Source organism: Neoarius graeffei, chromosome 22 (assembly GCF_027579695.1).
Source record: "Neoarius graeffei isolate fNeoGra1 chromosome 22, fNeoGra1.pri, whole genome shotgun sequence".
NCBI lineage: Eukaryota > Metazoa > Chordata > Actinopteri > Siluriformes > Ariidae > Neoarius > Neoarius graeffei.
The window spans coordinates 38,291,638-38,304,874 of NC_083590.1; the positions used below are offsets into that span (position 1 = coordinate 38,291,638).

Below are 13,237 nucleotides of genomic sequence, written 5' to 3' on the forward strand. Positions count from 1 at the left end.
GAAAGTTTGTGAACCCTTTAGAATTTTCTATATTTCTGCTTAAATATGACCTAAAACATCATCAGATTTTCACACAAGTCATAAAAGTAGATAACGAGAACCCAGCTAAACAAATGAGACAAAAATATTATACTTGGTCATTTATTTATTGAGGAAAATTATCCAATACTACATATCTGTGAGTGGCAAAAGTATGTGAACCTCTAGGATTAGCAGTTAATTTGAAGGTGAAATTAGAGTCAGGTGTTTTCAATCAATGGGATGACAATCAGGTGTGAGTGGGCACCCTGTTTTATTTAAAGAACAGGGATCTATCAAAGTCTGATCTTCACAACACATGTTTATGGAAGTGTACTCATGGCACAAACAAAGGAGATTTCTGAGGACCTCAGAAAAAGTGCTGTTGATGCTCATCAGGCTGGAAAAGGTTACCAAACCATCTCTAAAGAGTTTGGACTCCACCAATCCACAGTCAGACAGATTGTGTACAAATGGAGGAAATTCAAGACCATTGGTACCCTCCCCAGGAGTGATCGACCAACAAAGATCACTCCAAGAGCAAGGTGTGTGATAGTTGGCAAGGTCACAAAGGACCCCAGGGTAACTTCTAAGCAACTGAAGGCCTCTCTCACATTGACTAATGTTAATGTTCATGAGTCCACCATCAGGAGAACACTGAACAACAATGGTGTGCATGGCAGGGTTGCAAGGAGAAAGCCACTGCTCTCCAAAAAGAACATTGCTGCTCATGTGCAGTTTGCTAAAGATCATGTGGACAAGCCAGAAGGCTATTGGAAAAATGTTTTGTGGACGGATGAGATGAAAATAGAACTTTTTGGTTTAAATGAGAAGCGTTATGTTTGGAGAAAGGAAAACACTGCATTCCAGCATAAGAACCTTATCCCATTTGTGAAACGTGGTGGTGGTAGTATCATGGTTTGGGCCTGTTTTGCTGCATCTGGGCCAGGACGGCTTGCCATCATTGATGGAACAATGAATTCTGAATTATACCAGTGAATTCTAAAAGAAAATGTCAGAACATCTGTCCATGACTGAATCTCAAGAGAAGGTGGGTCATGCAGCAAGACAACGACCCTAAGCACACAAGTCGTTCTACCAAAGAATGGTTCAAGAAGAATAAAGTTAATGTTTTGGAATGGGCAAGTCAAAGTCCTGACCTTAATCCAATCGAAATGTTGTGGAAGCACCTGAAGTGAGCAGTTCATGTGAGGAAACCCACCAACATCCCAGAGTTGAAGCTGTTCTGTACAGAGGAATGGGCTAAAATTCCTCCAAGCTGGTGTGCAGGACTGATCAACAGTTACCGGAAACATTTAGTTGCAGTTATTGCTGCACAAGGGGGTCACACCAGATACTGAAAGCAAAGGTTCACATACTTTTGCCACTCACAGATATGCATTATTGGATCATTTTCCTCAATAAATAAATGACCAAGTATAATATTTTTGTCTCATTTGTTTAACTGGGTTCTCTTTATCTACTTTTATGACTTGTGTGAAAATCTGATGGTGTTTTAGGTCATATTTATGCAGAAATATAGAAAATTCTAAAGGGTTCACAAACTTTCAAGCACCACTGTAGCTTAAGAACAATTACTTGTAATTACTTGTAGGCCTTCTCTGAGCGGAGTGATGTCCGTGGGGGGGGGACTAGCGGATTGAAGTCACGTGTCATGCAGATGGGTCCCTAACTCGCTAACATGCAGACCAAAGGCAAAACCTAGAGCTTATACTAAGGGATTCATGCTTCTATTCTGCCCAACCATTGCCAACAAAAGACAGTGTATGCATGTATAAAATGTAATTAGCTGTGTACAATAAATCATACGAGGTTACCACATAAGGCGAACATGTACCGTATACCGTAGCAGCAAAGGTAATTAGCATTAGCCATCTGGAGATTGTGCAAGGTGTCCCAAGCCTTAGCCTTTTTTTTCCCCATGTTTAGTTTTAGATTTAAGTTTACCAGAATCTCCACTCCATTGGAGATTTTTCTCAAATGATCTTTGACTGAAATAATCTCTAACCCGGGCGGCACGGTGGTGTAGTGGTTAGCGCTGTCGCCTCACAGCAAGAAGGTCCGGGTTTGAGCCCCGTGGCCGGCGAGGGCCTTTCTGTGCGGAGTTTGCATGTTCTCCCCGTGTCTGCGTGGGTTTCCTCCAGGTGCTCCGGTTTCCCTCACAGTCCAAAGACATGCAGGTTAGGTTAACTGGTGACTCTAAATTGACCGTAGGTGTGAATGGTTGTCTGTGTCTATTGGCCCTTTTCCACTACCCTTTTTCAGCTCACTTCAGCCCGACACGGCTCGCGTTTCGACTACCAAAGAACGGCACGACTCAGCTCGCTTCAGCCCTGCTTAGCCCCTAAAACTTGCACGGTTTTGGAGTGGGGCTGAAGCGAGCCAAACCGAGCCGAGTGAGGCTGGGGGCGTGAGCAGACACTCCCCTGTGCACTGATTGGTGAGGAGGAGTGTCCTCACATGCCCACACACGCCCCGCGAGCACGCTGGGATCTGTAAACACCATAAACCCGGAAGAAGAAGAATTACGAATTACGAGAATTTCTGAAGCCTTATGCGCCTCGCCTCATCTATACGCTCTTGCCAGTATCTGTTGGCGTTGTCGGTGACAACAAGTCACAGAACCAAGACCAGCAACACTAACGACTCCATGTTTATTGTTTACTATTCGGGTCGTGAGACTACCGCTTAAAAGCTCACTGATGTCACTGTTTGCGCTGCTTAACATCACGTGACGTCCACCCACTTTCGCTAACTCCACCCAATGTGTCCACCCACTTCCAGCCAGCACGGTTCAGCGCGGTTGTAGTCGAAATGCAACTCCAACAGCCCCGCTCAGCTCGACTCAGCCCAACTCAGCACGGCACGGCTCAGCCCGACTCAGCCGCGTTTGTAGTGGAAAAGCGGCATAAGTGTCAGCCCTGTGATGACCTGGCGACTTGTCCAGGGTGTACCCCGCCTTTCGCCCGTAGTCAGCTGGGATAGGCTCCAGCTTGCCTGCGACCCTGTACAACAGGATAAAGCGGCTAGAGATAATGAGATGAGATGAGATGAGAATCTCTAACCCTTTGCGGTCTGAAACTTTTGTACATACCTGGTAGCATAATTCTTCCTCGTTATCCTCTCTCTGTCAGAAGGGTTGGGTAAAAGAACGTGGAAATTGTTTGGAGCAGAGATGGAGTCGTTGGGCGAATCCAAGTCAGCCTGAATTGGGAGTGCATGGAATTATCAAATAAAATTGAAGAATTATGAAATGGGTGGTTATGATGTAGTGCTACGCAGTCAATAAAAGAAGTGTCTCTGGTTTTGGGGGTAAAAGTAGCAGTCAGGTAAGAAAGGTTGGAGGTAATTACACAACTCACATTAGGTCAGCCACCTCCCTATGTTTTTTGAATGGACTTATCCAACGCGGGAAAGTGAAGTAGCCCACCACTATGCCCCCACCCATCCACCTGTGCAAAAACAGACGTTGCTTTACAGTGATCCCCGTGCAAAGCAATGCATGCGTAGGAAAATTTTGTGAAGATGGCCGGCTGGCGCTGTGTGATTTGCTTTGTATTTGTTGCATTGACTTTGAAGGTGTTTTTAAGCCATATTAACACGGCACAGACACTCTTAAAAATGCCCTCATGACTACCTATGGTATAAATAAAAGGAGTAAACTTATAGATTTTCCAGCCTATGATCTTATTCAACAAACCCCTCAAGATATAATGCACATCATGCTTGAGGGTGTTGTACAACAGGAAATAAAATGTGCATTGAAGCATATCATTTTGTCAGGGCATATTGATCTAGACTTTATAAATTCAGGTATACAAGGTTTTCCGTATTCAACCAGTGATATACAAGACAAGCCATGCCCAATCAGTGTTAGTACAATGGCATCTAATGATAACAAACTTAAACAGTCCTCTGGACAGATGCTGATATTTCTGAAGATATTCCCCTTTATTATGAAAGGCATCAAGGACAATATTCATGTTCAGTTTATCATAGAATTAACAGATCCTTTTTGCTCCTATTCTAATGACGGAAACCTTACAAAAACCGAGAGTAATGATAGAACGGCATCTGAAACAATTTAGGCAACTTTTCCCGGACAACAACATAACCCCTAAGCAACATTATATGCTACATTTACCTTCACAAGTTGAGGCACTTGGTCCTTTGACGAGACATATGTGTATGAGGTTCGAGTCTAAGCACTGTTTTTTTAAACAGTGGTCCTCTAAATTAAATTATAAAAATGTCTGCAAATCTCTTGTTAATCATAGCAAAATTGTCGAAAGTACTTATCTAACAAACAATTTGCTCATGAAAAAGAATTAGGTCCCACATCAGAGGTGTCAGAGGCCTCAGAGGCATATGTCAGTTCAAAGATACGAGATTTTTTAAATATTGACAGTTTCCATCATGTAATCTCTGTGAAATGGATTTCTCTTAATGGCAACAAGTACGTTAGTGGAAAGACTTTAATAATCACAGACTCAAATGATGGGCTCCCTATTTTTGGATTAATAAGTAATATTTATGTTATTGATTCATCTTTAGGGTGGCACGGTGGTGTAGTGGTTAGTGCTGTCGCCTCACAGCAAGAAGGTCCGGGTTCGAGCCCCGTGGCCGGCGAGGGCCTTTCTGTGTGGAGTTTGCATGTTCTCCCCATGTCCGCGTGGGTTTCCTCCGGGTGCTCCGGTTTCCCCCACAGTCCAAAGACATGCAGGTTAGGTTAACTGGTGACTCTAAATTGACCGTAGGTGTGAGTGTGAATGGTTGTCTGTGTCTATGTGTCAGCCCTGTGATGACCTGGCGACTTGTCCAGGATGTACCCCGCCTTTCGCCCGTAGTCAGCTGGGATAGGCTCCAGCTTGCCTGCGACCCTGTAGAACAGGATAAAGCGGCTACAGATAATGAGATGAGATTCATCTTTATTTTGTTGTGAATATCAAGTGTATGATACACTTAAATGGGATACAGATTTACAGTCATATGAAATTGCTGTGCCAAATGCTGCACAGACAACAGAGTTCGTAGATTTGGAAAAACTACCTGATTACACTGCATACCACCCTCTACCGTTCAATAGCAAAACATATGTTTTGAGAAAATATGACCTGACTGATATTTTGTTGTATAAGATGTGATGTGTTAAAATAAATAAATGTATCTGCACAGCAGAACTTGTTTGGTTTATTTATGTTAATCCTTGAGGCAGAGCTTCTATTAGCTTGTTGTTACCAATACCGTCATGATTGTTTGAAGTTTTTGTTACTAAAGAGTGTTATAGCAATCTTATGATGTAGTTGAACTTTTTTCTACAAACAGTGAATGGGACACTGTGGAGCCTATGAGCTCTAGATGCTTCAGAATCTCAAGATCTCATCTCATCTCATTATCTGTAGCCGCTTTATCCTGTTCTACAGGGTCGCAGGCAAGCTGGAGCCTATCCCAGCTGACTACGGGCGAAAGGCGGGGTACACCCTGGACAAGTCGCCAGGTCATCACAGGGCTGACACATAGACACAGACAACCATTCACACTCACATTCACACCTACGGTCAATTTAGAGTCACCAGTTAACCTAACCTGCATGTCTTTGCACTGCAAAAACCCGGCTTACAAAAACAAGAAAAAAAAAGTTATAAAATTAGGGAATATTTTACTTAAAATAAGCAAAATTATCTGCCAACAGAACAAGAAAATTTGACTTGGCAAGATGTTTAAAAACAAGTAAATATATCTAGCTTTAGAAACCCCACAGATGTCCTAAAACTAGTGTATTTATACTAAAAACAAGTAAAGTTGTACTACTCATTTTAACATGCTAGATACTTTGTCCCCCAACCAACAGTTTGACTATTTCATCTGGGCATATTGGTGTGCTCTGTTTAAGTAAGTGTTTATACCAACTGAGACCGCCAAATAAATCAAAATCAAAACAACAAACCAATCCATTTTGTAGCCTATTTTTGTTGCCAGATTGACAATACAACAATTCATTTAATTTAGTTATCTATTTTGTGTTAAGAGATTAAAAGAAAGGATAAGATGCTTGAAATAAGAAATTCTGACTTTGACAAACTTGTCATGGTTAATATCACCAATGAAATTATGGTAATTCTCATTTTAAGACAGAACTTACTCATAACCAGTAATAAAATCTCAATAACAAGTTATAATACCTTATTAAGATAATTGAGGGAAAAAATGCTTAAAGTAAGTGAAATACTCTTACACAAAACCTGCCTGGAAAGGAGAATTATTTTGGCAGACAAATAACAAGCATATTTTGTCTTGATTTAATATATTTAATCTTGGTTAGATTTTACTTTTTGCAGTGTGGACTGTGGGGGAAACCGGAGCACCCGGAGGAAACCCACACGGACACAACATGCAAACTCCGCACAGAAAGGCCCTCACTGACCACGGGGCTCGAACCCGGACCTTCTTGCTGTGAGGCGACAGCACTAACCACTACACCACCGTGCCACCCCAGAATCTCAAGATGAAAGTTATAAATCATGACTGACCAATAGTCTCAATGACCCTATTCTGAATTTGTATGCAATCAAAGCTGATTAGCCTGAATATCTTAATGAGATGGGGTCAATTCCTAAAACAGGTTAATATGGCTTGTCGTATTCTCTTGAAACAAGTAAAAATGTACTTACAGTCTAAACGTTAAAACAACTCCATCACCAATGTGGCCAATTTTAAGAAAAAAGCTGCTCAGAATTAGCTGTATTATCTAGGTAGGATGCTACAAGATGAATTTTCTTGAAACAAGTCAAATAATCTTTACAATATTCAGTCTTACTAAGAAAATACATTCAAAAACAGGTTTAATGAGATTAAAATGCTGAATTCAAGTAAATTAGACTTGTACAGATTTTCATTTTTTGCAGTGTGTTTTGCGGTGTAGAAGGACGTCTGCAACACCAGATAGTTCGAGATGTTGGGGAACTCAACTGAAGGGTAGTTTTTGAGATCGTATGACAAATCCTTCTTTCCCAGACTGTAGGGGTCGATTGCACTGCACATAGCAATCTTCTGAATATATCTTAAGCCAGCAGTGGCTTCTAGATTACAAGCATACTCTGATAAGTTATCACTAGTTGTTTGCGCTATGGCAGCCGTTTAGACCACCAGCTATTTCCCTTCCTGTAAAACTGCTAAGAAAAGTCACATGACTGAAACCCAGCAATTCCAATCTAATTTGGAAGTGCATCACAGAAGCCCTTGATAGCCCAAGAGCATTAGCTCAAAATTGAGTCCAACCCAGAACAAATTAGTAACAAGCTGAATTTTTCAGAATATGTTCAGAATACCCTTAGGAATAACATACTAAAAGTCCCCGGGAATCCACCTTGTGCTCTCTGAGAAATTCAAGATGGCGTCCAAAATGGCCACCGATTGGAGATTTTTCAATATCTCAGGGATAAAACATAATATAAATGCAATTAAAATGTTAAATTATATGTTCTCTCATACAAGCAATGCAAATTCACCATTGTCACACTGTTAAAATTAAAATTAACCAAGATTACAAGGTCATTAATGTGGAAATTACATGGAATTTGATGGTTGACATGATTGACAGATTAGCTTAGTAGGCTACCTACATACATGAACATAATGTAAGACAACAATTAGACATCAGTTTCCTTAATATTTAGTGCATCTTTAAGCTTTGATAAAATATTAAAGGGAAATTAAATTTGAGAACTCTATCTTCTAAAACTACAATGGCAAGCTGTTTCAGTACACTTCTTCAACATTCCGGCGACTTTCATGACAAAAAGGTCTGCCTCAATAAAAGCTCTTGCTTATAAACAATGAGTAGACTTAAACACTTCTCAGTGCCTCAGTTGTAATGCTTGGACCTTTGTTGTACCATCAATGAAGTAGGGAATTTATTCAAGCTTGTTTAAGGGTGGAAAAAAATTAATCTTTGAGTTTCTAGCGCCAGTCTTTACTACTAGCAATGCCAGTGTGTTCGGACAAAAAATGACTAAACTCAGCATGACCTTTTAAAAATGACTGAACTCAGCATAACCTTTTAACATGCCATTTTTCATTTTACACCACCAATTTACTTTAATTAATATTAATGAAAATAAGTGCTCCAACCCCTAGTAATTGTGTTTGTTGTTTTGTGAACAGAATAGGATGATACGGAGTGAACGAGTAACCAATGGATCCACACTCTATAATCGGTAGTGTACATTAAATAGCACATGTATAGATTTACAATTATAAGTCTGTAATTATTATTGATTGTTGAAGTTGAAAGTTATAGAACAATGACCAGTTGTCTTCTTGTAAATATTCATTATTTGAGGAACACTCAGTCGCCATGATTTATTGTGTTGGATTAGCTTCTTGTTATAATGAACAATATATGTAAATAAATTGTTATAATGGATTGAAGGTAATGTTTTGGAGTTCATGATGTTTTTGGTTTTAGTGAAACTCCCAGTGTCAAAAATATGACAATCTAACCAGACATGGCAAGCGAACACATTATACACAAATATACTGTTATAATAATGTGTACATTGTTATTATATAATGTTAATACACAATGTAATTAATACACACATGTTGGAATTTACTCTCCTACCCTACAAAACATATATTCTGACCTTTTAATTGCATTAATATTTTGTTTTGGGCCTGAGATATGGGCAGATCTCCATTAGGCGGCCATTTTGGACGCCATCTTGAATTTCTCAGAGAGCACAAGGGGGATTTCCGGGGACTTTTAGTATGTTATTCCTAAAGGTATTCTGAACATATTCTGAAATTTTCAGCTTGTTACTAATTTGTTCCGGGTATAACCCTATTACTCCTGGGCTATGAGCTTCATGTAAAAGCTCCACATACCCTGTAGTGTTTCAGTGGATTGGTTAGAGTCACACAGACCTGAACAAAAATAACCAGGTGACACACAATCATTCATACAAATTAGGCCTTATTCTGCTTCCTGGTCAAAGTTAAGAATATGCCAATTTTTCAAGTGCCACTTTGCTGCGATTAAATGCTTTAGTGACTCAACCTCTACTCAGATCATAAATAGATGTTCCGTAAATTATGAAATAAATGTAAAGTAATTATCTTTAAGTACTTTAGAGTGGCACACATGCACTCACGCGCGTGCACACACACACACACTAGATCTAGACGTATTCTGTTCTTTATGGAAATATTTTGGTGAGAAATCAAATTAACGCAAATTTTCCACTTAATGGTATCAATCAAGCCAAACAAGTTTGATGGCTGACATTTGATTTGACAGTTTTGTACTTGATCTAACAATCTAATGCACAGTAGCTCAGCTTGGCCAAAATCATTTAGATAAGTAGATGTCCAAATCTTCATAAACAGCTTTGGTTGCCAACAAACTTGCCATTAGGTGTGTTGGTAGCTCTAAATTGCCCCTAAGTGAGTGAATATGTTGGTGCCCTGTGATGGACTGGTATCCCATTCAGGGTGCATTCCCATTTCACGCCTAGTGTTCTTGGGATAGGCTCCAGGTCCACCATGATGCTGACCATGATACATCTAAAACTCAAAATGAAGAAATGAATATTCACATACGTGCTTCACACAACATTATTAAGCTTAGTAACCTCACTTTTAAATGATTTTTTTTGTACAATCGTCTCAAATTCAAATTCATCCTTTGCATGCTTACTTATTCATTTTCCGATCGTATTCTGCCTTCAGAAATAGGCGGGGCCTTAAAGGCAGAAAAGCAATTACAGTTGTCAGAGATGACTGCCCATGTCCAGCTGCACGGTGAAATACAAGAAGCACGTATTAAACCACGCTGCCAAGTCAATATATAATTCCTTAGGAAATGAATGTGGTTTGAGGGATCTGTTTAAAACATTTTGTGTGGTAGACTTTGACTTCTTGTTAGCATTATTAGTATGAAACCAAAAGGAAAAATAACACTGGGCACCAAACATAACTTGGCTGATTGATGGAAAACAAGGAATTGAGATTTACATTCAGTTTTACCTACATTATTTCTCCTTTCACTTGTTTTCTTTTTTCTTTATCTAGTCCCGCCCACTCCAATCGCTCCACCCCAACTGCTGAGGTCAGGCTCCACCTACCTGATCATTCAGCTGAACACAAACTCCATAGTGGGAGATGGGCCAGTGATTCGACGGGAGATAGTGTACAGAGCCAGCCATTCTCCTTGGTCAGAGACTCATGGCGTCAGCTCTCTCACTTACAAAGTTTGGCATCTGGAACCAGACACTGAATACCGTATCAGCGTTCTCCTGACCCGACCTGGAGAGGGAGGAACTGGACCACCTGGACCACCTCTGGTCAGCAGAACAAAGTGTGCTGGTGAGTAAGAACTTAAATGTAAGACACATCTTATAATGTACAAACAAGAAAACGTGTACACCCATCAGCCATAAAATTAAAAACACTGATAGGTAAAGTGAATTACATTGATTATGTTGTTACAGTAGCCCTGTGATGACCTGGCGACTTGTCCAGGGTGTACCGTACCCTGCCTTTCGCCCGTAGTCAGCTGGGATAGGCTCCAGCTTGCCTGCAACCCTGTAGAACAGGATAAAGCGGCTAGAGATAATGAGATGAGACGAGATGATATGTTGTTACAGTGGCACCTGTCAAAGGGTGGGAGATATTTGGCAGCAAGAGAACAGTCAGTTCTTGAAGTTGATGTGTTGGAAGCAGGAAAAATGGGCAAGTGTAAGGATCTGAGTGACTTTGACAAGGGCCAAATTGTGATGGCGAGATGACTGGATCTGAGCATCTCCAAAATGATACATCTTGTGGGGTGTTCCCAGTATGCAGTGGTTCATACCTACCAAAAATGGTCCAAGGAAGGACAACCAGTGAACCCGGCGACAGGGTCATGGGTGTCAAAGGCTCACTGATTCGCATGGGGCATGAAGGCTAGTCCATATGGACCAATCCCACAGAAGAGCTACTGTAGAACAAACTGCTGAAAAAGTTAATGCCGACACATTTCTGTTTTAGCCAGCACCTAATCATTGTTTATAGGCAAGGCAAGGCAAGTTTATTTATATAGCACATTTCATACACAGTGGCAGTTCAATGTGCTTTACAGAAGTAAAAGCAGAACAGTAAACAATAGAAAATAAAATTACATAAAATAATTGGGGAAGAAAAATAATAAGAATTAAACAATAGTAGAAATAAAATAATAAAATGAAATAAAGTTCAAAAAAGGAATCAGCCTCGAGATTAATTATTATTATGGGTTTAACTCATAAAGCGCGCTCTTCCCGTGGCTCTTCCACGAGGATCACCAAAAATCGTCCCGCAGACAAAATCTACGAGGATCACCAAATAAAATGGTCCTGCAGACAAAATCTATGAGGATTACCAAAAATCGTCCCGCAGACAAAATCTATGAGGATCACATAAAGCGCGCTCTTCCCGTGGCTCTTCCACGAGGATCACCAAAAATCGTCCCGCAGACACAATCTACGAGGATCACCAAATAAAATTGTCCCACAGACAAAATCTACGAGGATCACTAAAAATCGTCCCGCAGACAAAATCTACGACCGAGTCATCTAGCCATCATGATTTGGCCCTTGTGAAAGTCGCTCAGAAACTTACATTTGCCCATTTTTCCTGCTCCCAACACATCAGCTTCAAGAACTGACTGTTCTCTTTGCTGCCTAATATATCCCACCCCTTGACAGGTGCCATTGTAATGAGATCATCAATGTAATTCACTTTACCTGTCAGTGTTTTTAATTTTTATAGCTGATTGGTGTACACTAGACAAAAGTGCAGACTTTAAATGCAATATAATAAAAAAAGTTAAAGCAATACAAAGTCCTCATACTAACATTATATCGTAAAGTGTCCTGACGCTTGGCTGACATAAGCCGATGTCAGCTGACCGCAGACCTGGACACTTTTGGTACGTATGTTTTGTTTGATGCAATGTGTTTCAAACAGTTGGCTCCATTTTGCTCTTGTTGATGCGGAGTTGGTCCACTTTGCTCTGACCCCTCAGCTCTTTGTTTGTCCTTTGGTGCAGTCATGCATTGCTCATGCTGATTGCTTGTTGTCCTGTTACTTTTGCTTGTACACACCAATGATATTTTCTAATGAACACACTTGGAACAATTTCCTAAAACATAAACAAGTAAGGGATTTAAATCCAACCATTTCTTTTCCATATTCTACCAACCAGCCCCAGTAGCTTTTTTGCACATTTGACAGATTCATACTGTCAGTTTGCTGTTGTTGCTTGGAAGTTGTAGCAGCAGTATCTTGCCTTGTCTTGTAGTGGTCATTAGCGAACAGCTTCTGTGATGGACGAGTGAGGAGTGAACGGCTCTAATTTCCCAGTCCCAATACAGTTAGCTGTGAATACTTATGAGGGTAGTTATGTTGGTGCCTATCCTGATGTAAGAAGTAATTTAACTCTCTTAAAATCATCTAAAAACCCAATCAACAGAAAATTGTTACACTTCATTTTTTAGTGATGAGTAGCTGGAAGGATATCATCTGGCAGGAAGATGTTAGTTGCACAAACATTCCTATTAGGAAATTACTACAGAAGTGGTTAATGATAAACTGTAATATATGTACTTGATATATGTACAGGATCCAGGCTGTGCACTTACTCTAATTATACATGGGCGGGTTGATAGCATTAGCTTGAGCTGAATGTGGTTGAAGTGGAATGTAGTCACTGATGCAGAACCAGGGCTACTATTAGCCTGTATATATACAGTATGAAGTTTATTGTTGTTCTTCGATGTGAGAGATCCTTAAAAGGACGTCCGCTGGTCAGCTTTTGTTAGAGCTGTATCAGGCATGCCCCGCTATACAGAGATGCCAGGACTGACCCAGGATCCATAAGAGAGATTATGCTTCACATTTGACTTGGGAACTTCTCAGGATCACCCAGGAAGAGCAGGAATTTGCAACTAGGAAGTCTGGATTGAACTTGTCTTCCAGTTGGTACTATGACCTCCATCAAGAAAAGTGGAATGCAAATGAATAAATGAAAACAAATGCCCTTTAATATGAGCAGAATTACTCGACCATAATCAATAATGCACTGTAGTACTTCATATATGTATAAGGTAAACGGTGTATCTGTTCCAGTCATGTTTTTTTTTCTTCCCAGTTTGGCAATGGAAAAATTGGGATACAGCAA

At 40.3% G+C, this 13,237-nt stretch overlaps 1 protein-coding gene across 1 annotated transcript in view; it reads left to right on the forward strand.

Annotated features, from left to right (window-relative positions):
* The window catches only part of ptprua (protein tyrosine phosphatase receptor type Ua), a 489,507-nt gene that overhangs the window by 205,394 nt on the left and 270,876 nt on the right, over positions 1 to 13,237 (forward strand). The window contains exon 5 of the mRNA XM_060904791.1: positions 10,111 to 10,404. Within this exon, the coding sequence (XP_060760774.1) occupies positions 10,111 to 10,404 (294 nt within the window). The remainder of the gene's footprint in view (positions 1 to 10,110; positions 10,405 to 13,237) is intronic.